We start from the raw sequence: 21465 nt of genomic DNA, 5'->3' as shown, positions 1-21465 counted from the left end.
TTGCCTACTCTTCCAGATTTATTTTCAACCTACACTTCTTTGGTGAACTTTTGTCCATACAGCCGGAGATCGTTGCCTTTGTCCAGTTTGTCCAATATACACCTACTCATAATTATACAAACACAACATCAGAGATGGTGCTGGGAGGGTTACTGTTTTGCAAAGACATTTCTATTGGCATACAAATTCCAAATCCCCACTTTCTTGTTCCACATTCCAGAAACGTCATGCTTTTCTTGATTGTTTAAAATCAGGAAACTGTGCTTTTATGGTCCTTTCAGTTTAAGCTCTTTCTTGAACCAATTATACAGTATATCATTGTCTAGTTGATTTACACTAGCTTAGATTTTCCGCTGTCTTAAGCATACAATCTTCCTCTTCCTTCATGGAAGGAGTGTTTGATTTCACATCTTGACATATTTTTCCTAAAACTGAAAATCTCGCTCTACAACTTTCTTAAATATTTTGTCATTTGAGACCTTTTTAAATCCCTTTAATTTCACTTCCTATTTATTTGTATTGTTGCATTGATGAACATGGTTACAAGGCTTGGCTATATTTATAGAGCTATCTAATGACCTGAAAGTCATCATAGTTAAAATTAGTTAGTTAATATTTCTGACCATGTGTTTACTACATTCTATTGATATGCCGTCCTTGTGCATGTATTAATGCATATCTGCCTGGCCTGGTATCTGTCATGGTTTTATTATTAAATAGGTCATTCAGTGTTTTCTTTTGTTGAATTAGATGCTGCACAGAGAGACATAGTGTTCCTATTGGATGGGTCTGATGATACTAGGAGTGGATTTCCAGCAATGCTTGGCTTTGTTCAAAGAGTAGTGGAAAACGTCAATGTTGGAGAGAACAAAGATCGAGTTTCTGTGGTCCAGTACAGCAGAAATCCAGAGGCCCATTTCTTACTGAACACATATCCAGAAAAACAAAGTGTTCTAAGTTCTATTCGAAGCCTAAAGCACAAAGGGGGTAGACCACTCAACACTGGGGCAGCCCTGCAGTATGTAAAGGACAACGTCTTCACTTCCTCCTCTGGAAGCAGAGGCCAAGAGGGCGTCCCTCAGATACTGATACTGCTGAGTGGTGGCAGATCTCAAGATGATGTTGGAGGTGCTGCTGTTGCTTTGAAACAGAACAGAATTGTACCATTCTGTATTGGTACAAGGAATGCAGACATATTAGAGCTCCAAATAATAGCTCGTTTCCCCTCCTATGCTCTTTCTGTCCCTTGGTTTGATGACCTTGAAAGCATTGAACAGCAGCTTTTGTCACTTGTAAAAAGGGTCCCTCGTCAGCCAAGAGTTTATCAACCAACTGTAGTAGGTAAGGAGTTATTTCTCTACCTCTCTTCATTAGCCATTTAATCTGTCACATTTCAGGTTGCTACCTTCTTGCTGAAAATAGCTGGATGTCTTACTCAGTACATTCATGATTCTATTTTAAGCATGCCTGGTGAAAAATGTAGCTATCACATTCTAGTCACAAATATACATTTACATGATCTTTCTTTATCATTTTACCTGCAAATTACATTTTATTCATATGAATCTCTAGATAAAACTGAATACAAACAACGGGATGTTGTTTTTTTACTGGATGGCTCTGATGAAACTCTAAATGGATTTGAGGCTATGCGTGACTTTGTGCAAAGAGTAGTGGAGAAACTCACTGTGGAGGAGAACAGAGATCGAGTCTCTGTTGTCCAGTACAGCAGAGAACCAAAGGCCCAATTCAATCTGAACACTTACACAACAAAGGAAGATGTTGTTGACACTGTAAGAGGCCTGAGGCACAAAGGAGGGAGACCCCTCAACACTGGGGCAGCTCTCCAGTATGTCAGGGACAATGCCTTTATTGCCTCCTCCGGAAGCAGACGCCAAGAGGGCATCCCTCAGATTCTGGTTCTATTGAGTGGGGGAAGGTCCAATGATGATGTTAGAAATGCAGTTACAAACTTGAAAGAAATTGGTGTCATGGCAATAGTGGTTGGAATGAGGAATGCTGATATACTTGAGCTTCAAACAATTTCATATGAACCTAGCTATGCTTTCTCTGCTACACATTACAACGATCTCCCAAACATTCAACAGCAAGTAGTATCTGCTATTGAGAGAGTTGAAATGACCACTACTAACTTGCCAACAACATTAATAGGTAAGACTGCAATCATCAGTTATGCTGTAGTTTGTCAATTCAGTTAGTATAATATTGATGTATTTAATTTCACTGTTTATTGAATTCCCTAAATGTATATGTAAAATGTTATTAACCATTTTATAAATGCTTATAGATGCATCAAATGATACCAGGAGGGACATTGTGTTTTTACTTGATGGTTCTGATGATTCCCGAAGAAGATTTCCAGATATTCAAGACTTTATTCAGAGAGTCGTGGAAAAACTCAATGTAGATGGGAACAAAGATCATGTGTCTGTGGTTCAATACAGTGACACAGCAGAGGTCAATTTCAAGTTGGGTATGCATTCAAAAAAAGATGATGTTCTTGATGCCGTAAGAGGTCTGAGGCACAAAGGAGGAAGTCCTCTAAATACTGGAGCAGCTCTCCAGTACGTGAGGGGCAATGTCTTTACTGCCTCCAATGGAAGTAGAAGCCTGCAAGGTGTTCCACAGATACTGATACTGCTGAGTGGTGGAAGATCTAGAGATGATATCAGAACCCCCATCACAAAGCTTAAAGAAATGGGAGTAATTTCAATTGGTATTGGCACAGGAGATGCCGACACACTTGAACTACAAACGATATCTCATGAACCCAATTACGCCCTTTCTATTACTGATTTCGAAGACCTTCCCACAATTCAGGAAGAATTGTTGTCATTGTTAACAGAAGCATCCCATCAACCAGTGCCAACTGCCCCTACCATGCATTTTGGTAAGCTGTAGCCATTTCTATTTTTCTGTAGTGGCATGTGTTCTCTGGTAAACGATCTTATCTATGTTATTACATGTCCTTTGCCAAAAATATAGATGTGTGTCTAAGGTGTTTCTCCTTAAAAGAGAAGGTTATGCTAGCAATGACCTTGCTTCTGTTCCCTCTCAGAAAAGTGTATTTTCTTTCTCTCTGCAACCATTCTTTACCTTCATTTCAGAATCTGACAAAAAGGATGTTGTATTTCTCATTGACGGATCTGACGACTCTAGAACTGGCTTTGCTGGGATTCGCCGCTTTGCAGAGAAAGTAGTGGAGAGTCTTAATGTGGAGGAAAATGGCGACCGGGTGGCCCTTGTTCAGTACAGTCGGGATGCCACACCCAATTTCTATCTGAATTCATACTCTTCTAAAAATGATGTGCTTAATTCAATAAGATCCATGAGGCACAAAGTTGGAAGACCCCTCAACACTGGCACAGCACTGCAGTTTGTGAGAGACACTGTCTTTACTGCTTCAGCTGGAGGCAGACGTGCAGAGGGTGTGCCTCAATATCTATTTGTTTTCAGTGGTGGGAGATCTAGCAATGACTTAAGAGGACCTGCGCAGTCATTGAGGGGTGATGGAGTAAGAACATTTAGCTTTGGAACAAGGAATGCTGATACATTGGAGTTACAAAGCATATCTTTTACACCAGCACACTCTTTTTCTGTTGCCAATTTTAACAAGCTTGACGGGATACACTCTTCCGTGGCTGCTGTAATGAGTGGTGTTAAGGAAACACCTGATATTTCAACTGTCATTGGTAAGATTATTAAGATACGCTACTGTTCAAGTTTGGGGTCAATTAGAAATGTCCTTGTTTTTGAAAGAAAAGCACATTTTTGGTCCATTAAAATAATATATAATTGATCAGAAATACAGTGTAGACATTGTAAATGTTGTAAATGACTATTGTAGCTGGAAACGGCAGATTTTTTATGGAATATATACATAGGTGTACAGCAGCCCATTATCAGCAACTATCACTCCTGTTTTCCAATGGCACATTGTGTTCGCTAATCCAAGCAAAAACTGGCTTTAACCAGAATAGAAAGAGGAGTGGGAGGCCCCGGGGCACAACTGAGCAAGAGGACAAGTACATTAGAGTGTCTAGTTTGAGAAACAGACGCCTCACAAGTCCTCAACGTCAACAGTGACGAGGCGACTCCGGGATGCTGGCCTTCTAGACACTCTAATGTACTTGTCCTCTTGCTCAGTTGTGCCCCAGGGCCTCCCACTCCTCTTTCTATTCTGGTTAGAGCCAGTTTGCGCTGTACTGTGAAGGGAGTAGTACACAGCGTTGTACCAGATCTTCAGTTTCTTGGCAATTTCTCGCATGGAATAACCTTCATTTCTCAGAACAACAATAGACTGATGAGTTTCAGAAGAAAGTACTTTGTTTCTAGCCATTTTGAGCCTGTACTCAAACCCACAAATGCTGATGCTCCAGATACTCAACTAGTCTAAAGAAAGCCAGTTGTATTGCTTCTTTAATCAGCAGAACAGTTTTCAGCTGTGCTAACATAATTTCAAAAGGGTTTTCTAATGATCAATTAGTCTTTTAATATGATAAACTTGGATTAGCTAACACAACGTGCCATTGGAACACAGGAGTGATGGTTGCTTATAATGGGCCGCTGTACGCCTATGTAGATATTCCATAAGAAAATCTGCCGTTTCCAGCTACAATAGTCATTTACAACATTAACAATGTCTACACTGGATTTCTGATCAATTTGATGTTATTTTAATGGAACAAATGTGCTTTTCTATCAAAAATAAGGATATTTATAAATCACCCCCAAACTCTTGAACGGTAGTGTATATTTCAGTCACTTAAGGATTTTTTAAGATTGTAATACATTTACAGTAGTTTACTGAGAATGTATTCCAAATCACAGTATTAGAGAGCAGCATTGACATACTATTGAATACAAAACGATTTGATTTCAGAACAGATGTACAGTATATATGGACCTAATTATTATTTTTGCTCGTTTCAGACAATTCCACTTTGTTGACATCAGATATCCAGATGGTGGATGGGGTTGATGTTGTATTTTTACTTGATGGATCTGATAAGATGCGAGAAAGTGTCCAATCAATACGTGATTTTCTTGGCCAATTTGTTGAACATCTAGAAATTGGGCCTGACAAAACACGTGTTGCTGTGATCCAGTACAGTGACAAACCCACCACTAGTTTCCTATTGAACAAATACTCATCGAAGAGTGATATCATGGCAAAAGTACGCAATATCAATATTGAAGGAGGAAGGTCCCTCAACACTGGGGAAGCTCTTGATTTTGTTAAAAACAATATATTTACTGCCTCCTCTGGAAGCAGACTCCAAGAGGGTATTCCTCAGATCCTGATACTGCTAAGTGGGGAGAAATCCCAGGATGATGTTCTGGTTCCATCTGAGAGTCTGAAAGCAGCTGGAATTGTGCTTTTGACTGTTGGGGTCAAAGACGCAGATGGAGCGGAGATGCAGAATATTGCATACAGTCCTAATCAGGCCTATCTTCTCAGAGAGTTTTCTGACCTCTCTCTTGTTAGACAACAGTTACTCTCAGCAATTGTCTCTCACAAAGATGAAGCAAGACCAGGCTTAGGTGAGTGAAACAGAGTACAATATCAAACGATTTCTTTGAAAATAATTATAAAATAAGTTGTTTTTCAATCATTTTCACAATATAGTATGTAGCTTATACTGTAGCATGAAATGTATATTATGTACCGTGCACAATTTGCTGATTTAGTTGAATTTTCATTCTAGTTCAAGGCCCCAGTGTGAAAAGAGACATTGTTTTCCTCCTTGATGGATCTGATGATGTTAGGAGTAGATTCACAGAAATACGAGAATTTGTTGCGAAAGTGGTGGAAAAGTTTGATGTGGACCAGGGAAAAGATCAAGTTGCTGTTGTGCAGTACAGCAACAGTGCAGCAGTGAACTTCAACCTGAATTCTTACAAGACAAGAGATGATGTGCTTACAGCAGTCAGAAATCTAAGACCAAAAGGTGGGAGGCCTCAATATACTGGCACAGCCCTCCAGTTTGTGAAGGACAATGTCTTTACTAATAATGCTGGAAGTCGACGTCATGAGGGTGCTCAACAGATCCTAGTGCTACTGACTGGTGGCAGATCTAGAGATTCTCCTCGAGGTCCTTCCAGGGCACTCAAGACTTTGGGGGTTGTAACATTTGCAATTGGATCAAGGATGACTGATTTGGTTGAAATGCAATCAATATCATCTCTTCCAAATTATTCTTATTCAGTCTCAGATTTTACAAACCTTCAAAACATCCAGAAAAACTTGGAGACACATCTTGCTCAAGTGAGACCACAAGAGGAAACTAGAGTGGGTAAGAAATATTAAACTGTACTGGCGACATACTGTAAACCTTGATTGTCTTTATTGATTTTTGAAAAGAACAACATCAATTATTTAAGTTTTAAACAGGTCACATGTTTTTTATAGACTTTTTTTATGTATTGCATTAATTTATTGTTTATTGGACAGTGGAAACAGTGGATAATGACGGAAATACGAAAGATATTGTGTTTCTTCTGGATGGATCAGATAACACCAGAAAATAATTCCCAGCTATTCGTGATTTCAGCTATAGATGCCTCCCGAGGCCTTTCATGTTGGATTTATTTCATACGTCTGTAGGAATGTTCTCTATGATAGCACTCAGTCCAATGCACACATTGCCACTTTCTTTGAATGGTTGTTTGAGATTAGGGAAAGGGATGACTTTCATGTGATAGAAGCAGCTTTGTCCTGTTTGTCCCTTACCTGTGCATCATTTAATAAAACTATTTTTCTGAACATTCACATTCTCTAGTTGAGAGTCAGGCTCCCAGGAGGGATGTCGTGTTCTTGCTGGATGGATCTGATGGCACTAGGAGTGGATTCCCAGCAATGCGGGACTTTGTTCAAAGAGTAGTGGAGACACTCGGTGTGGATGAGAACAGAGATCGCGTGGCTGTGGTCCAGTACAGTAGAGATCCAGCCGCCCAATTCTATCTGAACACATACACAACAAAGGGAGAGATTCTCAACACTGTAAGAGGTCTGAGACACAAAGGTGGGAGACCTCTCAACACTGGAGCTGCTCTCCAGTACGTGAGAGACAATGTCTTTACTGTCTCCTCCGGAAGTCGACGCATTGAAGGTGTTCCACAGTTACTGATTCTGCTGAGTGGTGGAAGGTCCTTTGACAATGTTGACACTCCAGCTTCTGCTCTGAAGGAGCTTGGGGTCTTGATCTTTGGAATTGGAACAAGGAGCTCTGATAGCAGAGAATTGCAGAGGATATCACATGATCCCAGTTACGCTCTGTCTGTCTCTGACTTCACTGACCTTCCAAACATCCAGCAGCAACTTCTGTCCTCGGTGGAGGCAGTTGTTATTGAGGTTACGCCAGAATCGACAACAGATTTAGGTATGTGTCATCACTGTTAATTGAGAGTCAGGAAGTGTTAGTAAAATGTCAGCTGAGTCTTAGAAAGGACGGTATAATTTGACCACAAGCCCCACATTTCAACAGTCTGATTGACATAATCTATTTATTTTCTCAGTTGATCATGACACCTCCAGAAAGGATGTGGTATTCCTTGTGGATGGTTCTGATGGCACAAGGAATGGATTCCCAGCAATGCGTGATTTTGTTCAGAGAGTAGTGGGGAAACTCAATGTGGGAGGAGACAAAGACCGCGTTTCTGTTGTCCAGTACGGTAGAGATCAAGAAGTTCATTTCTACCTGAACACATACACCACAAAGGAGGACATTCTTGACACTGTCAGAAGTCTGAGGCACAGAGGAGGTAGACCCCTTAACACTGGGGCAGCCCTCCAATACGTACGGGACAATGTCTTTACTGCCTCCTCTGGAAGCAGAAGCCAAGAGGGCGTCCCTCAGATGCTGATACTGCTGAGTGGGGGAAGGTCCAGTGATAATGTTGACATACCAGCTTCTGCCCTGAAAGAGAGTGGGGTCTTGATCTTTGGCATTGGAACCAGAAATTCCAGCAGAGAGGTTCAAAGGATTGCCACTGATCCTAGTTTTTCCCAGTCTGTTTCTGAATTCACTGACCTCCCCAGCGTCCAGGAGCAGTTTTTCTCCTCACTCATAACTGTACAAGTTGAGGCCACACCCATAACCCCAACAGTCATAGGTAAGAACGGATGCGTTATCTAGGACAACAAAAGCAACACACATATTTCAGTCTCAGGTTCATTGAAGCCATGTTAACATATTTTCTGTTTTGTTTCTGAAACTCTTAGTGGATCAAAGCATTGCCAGAAAGGATGTAGTGTTCCTGCTGGATGGTTCTGATGGCACTAGGAATGGCTTTCCAGCAATGCGTGACTTTGTTCAAAAAGTGGTAGAGAAACTCACTGTGGAGGAGAACAGAGATCGAGTCTCTGTGGTCCAGTATAGCAGAGAATCAGAGGCCCACTTCTATCTGAACACTTACACAACAAAGAAAGACGTTGTGGACACCGTAAGAGGCCTGAGGCACAAAGGAGGGAGACCCCTCAACACTGGGGCAGCTCTCCAGTATGTCAGGGACAATGTCTTTATTGCCTCCTCCGGAAGTAGGCGCCTTGAAGGTGTTCCACAGATTCTGATACTGCTGAATGGTGGAAGGTCCTTTGACAATGTAGATACACCAGCGTCTGCTCTCAAGGAGCTTGGTGTCTTGGTGTTTGGAATTGGAACAAGGAGCTCTGATAGCAGAGAATTACAAAAAATATCCTATGACCCCAGTTATGCTCTTTCCGTGTCTGAATTTACTGACCTCCCCAACGTCCAACAGCAGCTTCTTTCTGCTATGAGCACTGTCATTGTACAGGTCACAACCATGACACCAACAGTAATACCAACAATACTAGGTAAGAAAAATATGGTTTTGATCAGTTCCATTTGAGTCTCTTATATCAGGATTTGAGTTTTAGATAGCTTACACATTTTAGCTAGATGCCTCCCGTGGCCTTTCATGTTGGATTTATTTCATACCTCTGTAGGAATGTTCTCTATGATAGCACTCAGTCCAATGCACACATTGCCACTTTCTTTGAATGGCTGTTTGAGATTAGGGAAAGGGATGACTTCCATGTGATAGAAGCAGCTTTGTCCTGTTTTTCCATTACCTATGCATCATTTAATAAAACTCTTTTTCTGAACATTCACATTCTCTAGTTGAGAGTCAGGCTCCCAGGAGGGATGTCGTGTTCTTGCTGGATGGATCTGATGGCACTAGGAGTGGATTCCCAGCAATGCGGGACTTTGTTCAAAGAGTAGTGGAGACACTCGGTGTGGATGAGAACAGAGATCGCGTGGCTGTGGTCCAGTACAGTAGAGATCCAGCCGCCCAATTCTATCTGAACACATACACAACAAAAGGAGAGATTCTCAACACTGTAAGAGGTCTGAGACACAAAGGTGGGAGACCTCTCAACACTGGAGCTGCTCTCCAGTACGCGAGAGACAATGTCTTTAATGTCTCCTCCGGAAGTCGACGCATTGAAGGTGTTCCACAGTTACTGATTCTGCTGAGTGGTGGAAGGTCCTTTGACAATGTTGACACTCCAGCTTCTGCTCTGAAGGAGCTTGGGGTCTTGATCTTTGGAATTGGAACAAGGAGCTCTGATAGCAGAGAATTGCAGAGGATATCACATGATCCCAGTTACGCTCTGTCTGTCTCTGACTTCACTGACCTTCCAAACATCCAGCAGCAACTTCTGTCCTCGGTGGAGGCAGTTGTTATTGAGGTTACGCCAGAATCGACAACAGATTTAGGTATGTGTCATCACTGTTAATTGAGAGTCAGGAAGTGTTAGTAAAATGTCAGCTGAGTCTTAGAAAGGACGGTATAATTTGACCACAAGCCCCACATTTCAACAGTCTGATTGACATAATCTATTTATTTTCTCAGTTGATCATGACACCTCCAGAAAGGATGTGGTATTCCTTGTGGATGGTTCTGATGGCACAAGGAATGGATTCCCAGCAATGCGTGATTTTGTTCAGAGAGTAGTGGGGAAACTCAATGTGGGAGGAGACAAAGACCGCGTTTCTGTTGTCCAGTACGGTAGAGATCAAGAAGTTCATTTCTACCTGAACACATACACCACAAAGGAGGACATTCTTGACACTGTCAGAAGTCTGAGGCACAGAGGAGGTAGACCCCTTAACACTGGGGCAGCCCTCCAATACGTACGGGACAATGTCTTTACTGCCTCCTCTGGAAGCAGAAGCCAAGAGGGCGTCCCTCAGATGCTGATACTGCTGAGTGGGGGAAGGTCCAGTGATAATGTTGACATACCAGCTTCTGCCCTGAAAGAGAGTGGGGTCTTGATCTTTGGCATTGGAACCAGAAATTCCAGCAGAGAGGTTCAAAGGATTGCCACTGATCCTAGTTTTTCCCAGTCTGTTTCTGAATTCACTGACCTCCCCAGCGTCCAGGAGCAGTTTTTCTCCTCACTCATAACTGTACAAGTTGAGGCCACACCCATAACCCCAACAGTCATAGGTAAGAACGGATGCGTTATCTAGGACAACTAAAGCAACACACATATTTCAGTCTCAGGTTCATTGAAGCCATGTTAACATATTTTCTGTTTTGTTTCTGAAACTCTTAGTGGACCAAAGCATTGCCAGAAAGGATGTAGTATTCCTGCTGGATGGTTCTGATGGCACTAGGAATGGCTTTCCAGCAATGCGTGACTTTGTTCAAAAAGTGGTAGAGAAACTCACTGTGGAGGAGAACAGAGATCGAGTCTCTGTGGTCCAGTATAGCAGAGAATCAGAGGCCCACTTCTATCTGAACACTTACACAACAAAGGAAGACGTTGTGGACACCGTAAGAGGCCTGAGGCACAAAGGAGGGAGACCCCTCAACACTGGGGCAGCTCTCCAGTATGTCAGGGACAATGTCTTTATTGCCTCCTCCGGAAGTAGGCGCCTTGAAGGTGTTCCACAGATTCTGATACTGCTGAATGGTGGAAGGTCCTTTGACAATGTAGATACACCAGCGTCTGCTCTCAAGGAGCTTGGTGTCTTGGTGTTTGGAATTGGAACAAAGAGCTCTGATAGCAGAGAATTACAAAAAATATCCTATGACCCCAGTTATGCTCTTTCCGTGTCTGAATTTACTGATCTCCCCAACGTCCAACAGCAGCTTCTTTCTGCTATGAGCACTGTCATTGTACCGGTCACAACCATGACACCAACAGTAATACCAACAATACTAGGTAAGAAAAATATGGTTTTGATCAGTTCCATTTGAGTCTCTTATATCAGGATTTGAGTTTTAGATAGCTTACACATTTTAGCTAGATGCCTCCGTGGCCTTTCATGTTGGATTTATTTCATACCTCTGTAGGAATGTTCTCTATGATAGCACTCAGTCCAATGCACACATTGCCACTTTCTTTGAATGGCTGTTTGAGATTAGGGAAAGGGATGACTTCCATGTGATAGAAGCAGCTTTGTCCTGTTTTTCCCTTACCTATGCATCATTTAATAAAACTCTTTTTCTGAACATTCACATTCTCTAGTTGAGAGTCAGGCTCCCAGGAGGGATGTCGTGTTCTTGCTGGATGGATCTGATGGCACTAGGAGTGGATTCCCAGCAATGCGGGACTTTGTTCAAAGAGTAGTGGAGACACTCGGTGTGGATGAGAACAGAGATCGCGTGGCTGTGGTCCAGTACAGTAGAGATCCAGCCGCCCAATTCTATCTGAACAAATACACAACAAAAGGAGAGATTCTCAACACTGTAAGAGGTCTGAGACACAAAGGTGGGAGACCTCTCAACACTGGAGCTGCTCTCCAGTACGTGAGAGACAATGTCTTTACTGTCTCCTCCGGAAGTCGACGCATTGAAGGTGTTCCACAGTTACTGATTCTGCTGAGTGGTGGAAGGTCCTTTGACAATGTTGACACTCCAGCTTCTGCTCTGAAGGAGCTTGGGGTCTTGATCTTTGGAATTGGAACAAGGAGCTCTGATAGCAGAGAATTGCAGAGGATATCACATGATCCCAGTTACGCTCTGTCTGTCTCTGACTTCACTGACCTTCCAAACATCCAGCAGCAACTTCTGTCCTCGGTGGAGGCAGTTGTTATTGAGGTTACGCCAGAATCGACAACAGATTTAGGTATGTGTCATCACTGTTAATTGAGAGTCAGGAAGTGTTAGTAAAATGTCAGCTGAGTCTTAGAAAGGACGGTATAATTTGACCACAAGCCCCACATTTCAACAGTCTGATTGACATAATCTATTTATTTTCTCAGTTGATCATGACACCTCCAGAAAGGATGTAGTATTCCTTGTGGATGGTTCTGATGGCACAAGGAATGGATTCCCAGCAATGCGTGATTTTGTTCAGAGAGTAGTGGGGAAACTCAATGTGGGAGGAGACAAAGACCGCGTTTCTGTTGTCCAGTACGGTAGAGATCAAGAAGTTCATTTCTACCTGAACACATACACCACAAAGGAGGACATTCTTGACACTGTCAGAAGTCTGAGGCACAGAGGAGGTAGACCCCTTAACACTGGGGCAGCCCTCCAATACGTACGGGACAATGTCTTTACTGCCTCCTCTGGAAGCAGAAGCCAAGAGGGCGTCCCTCAGATGCTGATACTGCTGAGTGGGGGAAGGTCCAGTGATAATGTTGACATACCAGCTTCTGCCCTGAAAGAGAGTGGGGTCTTGATCTTTGGCATTGGAACCAGAAATTCCAGCAGAGAGGTTCAAAGGATTGCCACTGATCCTAGTTTTTCCCAGTCTGTTTCTGAATTCACTGACCTCCCCAGCGTCCAGGAGCAGTTTTTCTCCTCACTCATAACTGTACAAGTTGAGGCCACACCCATAACGCCAACAGTCATAGGTAAGAACGGATGCGTTATCTAGGACAACTAAAGCAACACACATATTTCAGTCTCAGGTTCATTGAAGTCATGTTAACATATTTTCTGTTTTGTTTCTGAAACTCTTAGTGGACCAAAGCATTGCCAGAAAGGATGTAGTATTCCTGCTGGATGGTTCTGATGGCACTAGGAATGGCTTTCCAGCAATGCGTGACTTTGTTCAAAAAGTGGTAGAGAAACTCACTGTGGAGGAGAACAGAGATCGAGTCTCTGTGGTCCAGTATAGCAGAGAATCAGAGGCCCACTTCTATCTGAACACTTACACAACAAAGGAAGACGTTGTGGACACCGTAAGAGGCCTGAGGCACAAAGGAGGGAGACCCCTCAACACTGGGGCAGCTCTCCAGTATGTCAGGGACAATGTCTTTATTGCCTCCTCCGGAAGTAGGCGCCTTGAAGGTGTTCCACAGATTCTGATACTGCTGAATGGTGGAAGGTCCTTTGACAATGTAGATACACCAGCGTCTGCTCTCAAGGAGCTTGGTGTCTTGGTGTTTGGAATTGGAACAAGGAGCTCTGATAGCAGAGAATTACAAAAAATATCCTATGACCCCAGTTATGCTCTTTCCGTGTCTGAATTTACTGACCTCCCCAACGTCCAACAGCAGCTTCTTTCTGCTATGAGCACCGTCATTGTACAGGTCACAACCATGACACCAACAGTAATACCAACAATACTAGGTAAGAAAAATATGGTTTTGATCAGTTCCATTTGAGTCTCTTATATCAGGATTTGAGTTTTAGATAGCTTACACATTTTAGCTAGATGCCTCCCGTGGCCTTTCATGTTGGATTTATTTCATACCTCTGTAGGAATGTTCTCTATGATAGCACTCAGTCCAATGCACACATTGCCACTTTCTTTGAATGGCTGTTTGAGATTAGGGAAAGGGATGACTTCCATGTGATAGAAGCAGCTTTGTCCTGTTTTTCCCTTACCTATGCATCATTTAATAAAACTCTTTTTCTGAACATTCACATTCTCTAGTTGAGAGTCAGGCTCCCAGGAGGGATGTCGTGTTCTTGCTGGATGGATCTGATGGCACTAGGAGTGGATTCCCAGCAATGCGGGACTTTGTTCAAAGAGTAGTGGAGACACTCGGTGTGGATGAGAACAGAGATCGCGTGGCTGTGGTCCAGTACAGTAGAGATCCAGCCGCCCAATTCTATCTGAACACATACACAACAAAAGGAGAGATTCTCAACACTGTAAGAGGTCTGAGACACAAAGGTGGGAGACCTCTCAACACTGGAGCTGCTCTCCAGTACGTGAGAGACAATGTCTTTACTGTCTCCTCCGGAAGTCGACGCATTGAAGGTGTTCCACAGTTACTGATTCTGCTGAGTGGTGGAAGGTCCTTTGACAATGTTGACACTCCAGCTTCTGCTCTGAAGGAGCTTGGGGTCTTGATCTTTGGAATTGGAACAAGGAGCTCTGATAGCAGAGAATTGCAGAGGATATCACATGATCCCAGTTACGCTCTGTCTGTCTCTGACTTCACTGACCTTCCAAACATCCAGCAGCAACTTCTGTCCTCGGTGGAGGCAGTTGTTATTGAGGTTACGCCAGAATCGACAACAGATTTAGGTATGTGTCATCACTGTTAATTGAGAGTCAGGAAGTGTTAGTAAAATGTCAGCTGAGTCTTAGAAAGGACGGTATAATTTGACCACAAGCCCCACATTTCAACAGTCTGATTGACATAATCTATTTATTTTCTCAGTTGATCATGACACCTCCAGAAAGGATGTGGTATTCCTTGTGGATGGTTCTGATGGCACAAGGAATGGATTCCCAGCAATGCGTGATTTTGTTCAGAGAGTAGTGGGGAAACTCAATGTGGGAGGAGACAAAGACCGCGTTTCTGTTGTCCAGTACGGTAGAGATCAAGAAGTTCATTTCTACCTGAACACATACACCACAAAGGAGGACATTCTTGACACTGTCAGAAGTCTGAGGCACAGAGGAGGTAGACCCCTTAACACTGGGGCAGCCCTCCAATACGTACGGGACAATGTCTTTACTGCCTCCTCTGGAAGCAGAAGCCAAGAGGGCGTCCCTCAGATGCTGATACTGCTGAGTGGGGGAAGGTCCAGTGATAATGTTGACATACCAGCTTCTGCCCTGAAAGAGAGTGGGGTCTTGATCTTTGGCATTGGAACCAGAAATTCCAGCAGAGAGGTTCAAAGGATTGCCACTGATCCTAGTTTTTCCCAGTCTGTTTCTGAATTCACTGACCTCCCCAGCGTCCAGGAGCAGTTTTTCTCCTCACTCATAACTGTACAAGTTGAGGCCACACCCATAACGCCAACAGTCATAGGTAAGAACGGATGCGTTATCTAGGACAACTAAAGCAACACACATATTTCAGTCTCAGGTTCATTGAAGTCATGTTAACATATTTTCTGTTTTGTTTCTGAAACTCTTAGTGGACCAAAGCATTGCCAGAAAGGATGTAGTATTCCTGCTGGATGGTTCTGATGGCACTAGGAATGGCTTTCCAGCAATGCGTGACTTTGTTCAAAAAGTGGTAGAGAAACTCACTGTGGAGGAGAACAGAGATCGAGTCTCTGTGGTCCAGTATAGCAGAGAATCAGAGGCCCACTTCTATCTGAACACTTACACAACAAAGGAAGACGTTGTGGACACCGTAAGAGGCCTGAGGCACAAAGGAGGGAGACCCCTCAACACTGGGGCAGCTCTCCAGTATGTCAGGGACAATGTCTTTATTGCCTCCTCCGGAAGTAGGCGCCTTGAAGGTGTTCCACAGATTCTGATACTGCTGAATGGTGGAAGGTCCTTTGACAATGTAGATACACCAGCGTCTGCTCTCAAGGAGCTTGGTGTCTTGGTGTTTGGAATTGGAACAAGGAGCTCTGATAGCAGAGAATTACAAAAAATATCCTATGACCCCAGTTATGCTCTTTCCGTGTCTGAATTTACTGACCTCCCCAACGTCCAACAGCAGCTTCTTTCTGCTATGAGCACCGTCATTGTACAGGTCACAACCATGACACCAACAGTAATACCAACAATACTAGGTAAGAAAAATATGGTTTTGATCAGTTCCATTTGAGTCTCTTATATCAGGATTTGAGTTTTAGATAGCTTACACATTTTAGCTAGATGCCTCCCGTGGCCTTTCATGTTGGATTTATTTCATACCTCTGTAGGAATGTTCTCTATGATAGCACTCAGTCCAATGCACACATTGCCACTTTCTTTGAATGGCTGTTTGAGATTAGGGAAAGGGATGACTTCCATGTGATAGAAGCAGCTTTGTCCTGTTTTTCCCTTACCTATGCATCATTTAATAAAACTCTTTTTCTGAACATTCACATTCTCTAGTTGAGAGTCAGGCTCCCAGGAGGGATGTCGTGTTCTTGCTGGATGGATCTGATGGCACTAGGAGTGGATTCCCAGCAATGCGGGACTTTGTTCAAAGAGTAGTGGAGACACTCGGTGTGGATGAGAACAGAGATCGCGTGGCTGTGGTCCAGTACAGTAGAGATCCAGCCGCCCAATTCTATCTGAACACATACACAACAAAAGGAGAGATTCTCAACACTGTAAGAGGTCTGAGACACAAAGGTGGGAGACCTCTCAACACTGGAGCTGCTCTCCAGTACGTGAGAGACAATGTCTTTACTGTCTCCTCCGGAAGTCGACGCATTGAAGGTGTTCCACAGTTACTGATTCTGCTGAGTGGTGGAAGGTCCTTTGACAATGTTGACACTCCAGCTTCTGCTCTGAAGGAGCTTGGGGTCTTGATCTTTGGAATTGGAACAAGGAGCTCTGATAGCAGAGAATTGCAGAGGATATCACATGATCCCAGTTACGCTCTGTCTGTCTCTGACTTCACTGACCTTCCAAACATCCAGCAGCAACTTCTGTCCTCGGTGGAGGCAGTTGTTATTGAGGTTACGCCAGAATCGACAACAGATTTAGGTATGTGTCATCACTGTTAATTGAGAGTCAGGAAGTGTTAGTAAAATGTCAGCTGAGTCTTAGAAAGGACGGTATAATTTGACCACAAGCCCCACATTTCAACAGTCTGATTGACATAATCTATTTATTTTCTCAGTTGATCATGACACCTCCAGAAAGGATGTGGTATTCCTTGTGGATGGTTCTGATGGCACAAGGAATGGATTCCCAGCAATGCGTGATTTTGTTCAGAGAGTAGTGGGGAAACTCAATGTGGGAGGAGACAAAGACCGCGTTTCTGTTGTCCAGTACGGTAGAGATCAAGAAGTTCATTTCTACCTGAACACATACACCACAAAGGAGGACATTCTTGACACTGTCAGAAGTCTGAGGCACAGAGGAGGTAGACCCCTTAACACTGGGGCAGCCCTCCAATACGTACGGGACAATGTCTTTACTGCCTCCTCTGGAAGCAGAAGCCAAGAGGGCGTCCCTCAGATGCTGATACTGCTGAGTGGGGGAAGGTCCAGTGATAATGTTGACATACCAGCTTCTGCCCTGAAAGAGAGTGGGGTCTTGATCTTTGGCATTGGAACCAGAAATTCCAGCAGAGAGGTTCAAAGGATTGCCACTGATCCTAGTTTTTCCCAGTCTGTTTCTGAATTCACTGACCTCCCCAGCGTCCAGGAGCAGTTTTTCTCCTCACTCATAACTGTACAAGTTGAGGCCACACCCATAACCCCAACAGTCATAGGTAAGAACGGATGCGTTATCTAGGACAACAAAAGCAACACGCATATTTCAGTCTCAGGTTCATTGAAGCCATGTTAACATATTTTCTGTTTTGTTTCTGAAACTCTTAGTGGATCAAAGCATTGCCAGAAAGGATGTAGTATTCCTGCTGGATGGTTCTGATGGCACTAGGAATGGCTTTCCAGCAATGCGTGACTTTGTTCAAAAAGTGGTAGAGAAACTCACTGTGGAGGAGAACAGAGATCGAGTCTCTGTGGTCCAGTATAGCAGAGAATCAGAGGCCCACTTCTATCTGAACACTTACACAACAAAGGAAGACGTTGTGGACACCGTAAGAGGCCTGAGGCACAAAGGAGGGAGACCCCTCAACACTGGGGCAGCTCTCCAGTATGTCAGGGACAATGTCTTTATTGCCTCCTCCGGAAGTAGGCGCCTTGAAGGTGTTCCACAGATTCTGATACTGCTGAATGGTGGAAGGTCCTTTGACAATGTAGATACACCAGCGTCTGCTCTCAAGGAGCTTGGTGTCTTGGTGTTTGGAATTGGAACAAGGAGCTCTGATAGCAGAGAATTACAAAAAATATCCTATGACCCCAGTTATGCTCTTTCCGTGTCTGAATTTACTGACCTCCCCAACGTCCAACAGCAGCTTCTTTCTGCTATGAGCACCGTCATTGTACAGGTCACAACCATGACACCAACAGTAATACCAACAATACTAGGTAAGAAAAATATGGTTTTGATCAGTTCCATTTGAGTCTCTTATATCAGGATTTGAGTTTTAGATAGCTTACACATTTTAGCTAGATGCCTCCCGTGGCCTTTCATGTTGGATTTATTTCATACCTCTGTAGGAATGTTCTCTATGATAGCACTCAGTCCAATGCACACATTGCCACTTTCTTTGAATGGCTGTTTGAGATTAGGGAAAGGGATGACTTCCATGTGATAGAAGCAGCTTTGTCCTGTTTTTCCCTTACCTATGCATCATTTAATAAAACTCTTTTTCTGAACATTCACATTCTCTAGTTGAGAGTCAGGCTCCCAGGAGGGATGTCGTGTTCTTGCTGGATGGATCTGATGGCACTAGGAGTGGATTCCCAGCAATGCGGGACTTTGTTCAAAGAGTAGTGGAGACACTCGGTGTGGATGAGAACAGAGATCGCGTGGCTGTGGTCCAGTACAGTAGAGATCCAGCCGCCCAATTCTATCTGAACACATACACAACAAAAGGAGAGATTCTCAACACTGTAAGAGGTCTGAGACACAAAGGTGGGAGACCTCTCAACACTGGAGCTGCTCTCCAGTACGTGAGAGACAATGTCTTTACTGTCTCCTCCGGAAGTCGACGCATTGAAGGTGTTCCACAGTTACTGATTCTGCTGAGTGGTGGAAGGTCCTTTGACAATGTTGACACTCCAGCTTCTGCTCTGAAGGAGCTTGGGGTCTTGATCTTTGGAATTGGAACAAGGAGCTCTGATAGCAGAGAATTGCAGAGGATATCACATGATCCCAGTTACGCTCTGTCTGTCTCTGACTTCACTGACCTTCCAAACATCCAGCAGCAACTTCTGTCCTCGGTGGAGGCAGTTGTTATTGAGGTTACGCCAGAATCGACAACAGATTTAGGTATGTGTCATCACTGTTAATTGAGAGTCAGGAAGTGTTAGTAAAATGTCAGCTGAGTCTTAGAAAGGACGGTATAATTTGACCACAAGCCCCACATTTCAACAGTCTGATTGACATAATCTATTTATTTTCTCAGTTGATCATGACACCTCCAGAAAGGATGTGGTATTCCTTGTGGATGGTTCTGATGGCACAAGGAATGGATTCCCAGCAATGCGTGATTTTGTTCAGAGAGTAGTGGGGAAACTCAATGTGGGAGGAGACAAAGACCGCGTTTCTGTTGTCCAGTACGGTAGAGATCAAGAAGTTCATTTCTACCTGAACACATACACCACAAAGGAGGACATTCTTGACACTGTCAGAAGTCTGAGGCACAGAGGAGGTAGACCCCTTAACACTGGGGCAGCCCTCCAATACGTACGGGACAATGTCTTTACTGCCTCCTCTGGAAGCAGAAGCCAAGAGGGCGTCCCTCAGATGCTGATACTGCTGAGTGGGGGAAGGTCCAGTGATAATGTTGACATACCAGCTTCTGCCCTGAAAGAGAGTGGGGTCTTGATCTTTGGCATTGGAACCAGAAATTCCAGCAGAGAGGTTCAAAGGATTGCCACTGATCCTAGTTTTTCCCAGTCTGTTTCTGAATTCACTGACCTCCCCAGCGTCCAGGAGCAGTTTTTCTCCTCACTCATAACTGTACAAGTTGAGGCCACACCCATAACCCCAACAGTCATAGGTAAGAACGGATGCGTTATCTAGGACAACAAAAGCAACACACATATTTCAGTCTCAGGTTCATTGAAGCCATGTTAACATATTTTCTGTTTTGTTTCTGAAACTCTTAGTGGATCAAAGCATTGCCAGAAAGGATGTAGTATTCCTGCTGGATGGTTCTGATGGCACTAGGAATGGCTTTCCAGCAATGCGTGACTTTGTTCAAAAAGTGGTAGAGAAACTCACTGTGGAGGAGAACAGAGATCGAGTCTCTGTGGTCCAGTATAGCAGAGAATCAGAGGCCCACTTCTATCTGAACACTTACACAACAAAGGAAGACGTTGTGGACACCGTAAGAGGCCTGAGGCACAAAGGAGGGAGACCCCTCAACACTGGGGCAGCTCTCCAGTATGTCAGGGACAATGTCTTTATTGCCTCCTCCGGAAGTAGGCGCCTTGAAGGTGTTCCACAGATTCTGATACTGCTGAATGGTGGAAGGTCCTTTGACAATGTAGATACACCAGCGTCTGCTCTCAAGGAGCTTGGTGTCTTGGTGTTTGGAATTGGAACAAGGAGCTCTGATAGCAGAGAATTACAAAAAATATCCTATGACCCCAGTTATGCTCTTTCCGTGTCTGAATTTACTGATCCTCCCCAACGTCCAACAGCAGCTTCTTTCTGCTATGAGCACCTGTCATTGTACAGGTCACAACCATGACACCAACAGTAATACCAACAATACTAGGTAAGAAAAATATGGTTTTGATCAGTTCCATTTGAGTCTCTTATATCAGGATTTGAGTTTTAGATAGCTTACACATTTTAGCTAGATGCCTCCCGTGGCCTTTCATGTTGGATTTATTTCATACCTCTGTAGGAATGTTCTCTATGATAGCACTCAGTCCAATGCACACATTGCCACTTTCTTTGAATGGCTGTTTGAGATTAGGGAAAGGGATGACTTCCATGTGATAGAAGCAGCTTTGTCCTGTTTTTCCCTTACCTATGCATCATTTAATAAAACTCTTTTTCTGAACATTCACATTCTCTAGTTGAGAGTCAGGCTCCCAGGAGGGATGTCGTGTTCTTGCTGGATGGATCTGATGGCACTAGGAGTGGATTCCCAGCAATGCGGGACTTTGTTCAAAGAGTAGTGGAGACACTCGGTGTGGATGAGAACAGAGATCGCGTGGCTGTGGTCCAGTACAGTAGAGATCCAGCCGCCCAATTCTATCTGAACACATACACAACAAAAGGAGAGATTCTCAACACTGTAAGAGGTCTGAGACACAAAGGTGGGAGACCTCTCAACACTGGAGCTGCTCTCCAGTACGTGAGAGACAATGTCTTTACTGTCTCCTCCGGAAGTCGACGCATTGAAGGTGTTCCACAGTTACTGATTCTGCTGAGTGGTGGAAGGTCCTTTGACAATGTTGACACTCCAGCTTCTGCTCTGAAGGAGCTTGGGGTCTTGATCTTTGGAATTGGAACAAGGAGCTCTGATAGCAGAGAATTGCAGAGGATATCACATGATCCCAGTTACGCTC

General features: G+C 43.7%; 2 protein-coding genes across 2 annotated transcripts in view; both read left to right on the top strand.

Moving 5' to 3' along the window:
- The window catches only part of LOC115160625 (collagen alpha-3(VI) chain-like), a 35247-nt gene extending 33655 nt beyond the window's left edge, over positions 1 to 1592 (top strand). Inside the window, exon 8 of the mRNA XM_029710832.1 lies at positions 751 to 1592. Within this exon, the coding sequence (XP_029566692.1) occupies positions 751 to 1382 (632 nt within the window). The 3' untranslated portion in view covers positions 1383 to 1592. The remainder of the gene's footprint in view (positions 1 to 750) is intronic.
- Positions 1593 to 6776: 5184 nt separating this feature from the next.
- LOC115161472 (collagen alpha-3(VI) chain) lies at positions 6777 to 20636 on the top strand. The gene is made up of 18 exons (XM_029712460.1): positions 6777 to 7403; positions 7540 to 8136; positions 8246 to 8857; positions 9165 to 9764; positions 9901 to 10497; positions 10607 to 11218; positions 11525 to 12124; positions 12261 to 12857; positions 12967 to 13578; positions 13886 to 14485; positions 14622 to 15218; positions 15328 to 15939; positions 16247 to 16846; positions 16983 to 17579; positions 17689 to 18300; positions 18608 to 19207; positions 19344 to 19940; positions 20050 to 20636. Exons 1-18 carry the CDS (start codon positions 6881 to 6883, stop codon positions 20634 to 20636), a joined length of 10752 nt encoding a protein of 3583 aa, XP_029568320.1. The 5' UTR covers positions 6777 to 6880.
- Positions 20637 to 21465: the final 829 nt, after the last annotated feature.

Source organism: Salmo trutta, chromosome 24 (assembly GCF_901001165.1).
Source record: "Salmo trutta chromosome 24, fSalTru1.1, whole genome shotgun sequence".
NCBI lineage: Eukaryota > Metazoa > Chordata > Actinopteri > Salmoniformes > Salmonidae > Salmo > Salmo trutta.
The sequence above is the reverse complement of the archived record's forward strand: the minus strand, read 5'-3'. Positions and strand labels throughout refer to the sequence as shown.

Excerpts from the sequence above, each read along its gene's own strand:
- LOC115161472 (XM_029712460.1), top strand. The coding sequence starts at position 6,881 with ATGCGGGACTTTGTTCAAAGAGTAGTGGAGACACTCGGTGTGGATGAG. Across the intron at positions 8,858-9,164 it reads AGTAATACCAACAATACTAG|TTGAGAGTCAGGCTCCCAGG; the intron begins GTAAGAAAAATA and ends CACATTCTCTAG. Across the intron at positions 15,219-15,327 it reads CATAACGCCAACAGTCATAG|TGGACCAAAGCATTGCCAGA; the intron begins GTAAGAACGGAT and ends TGAAACTCTTAG.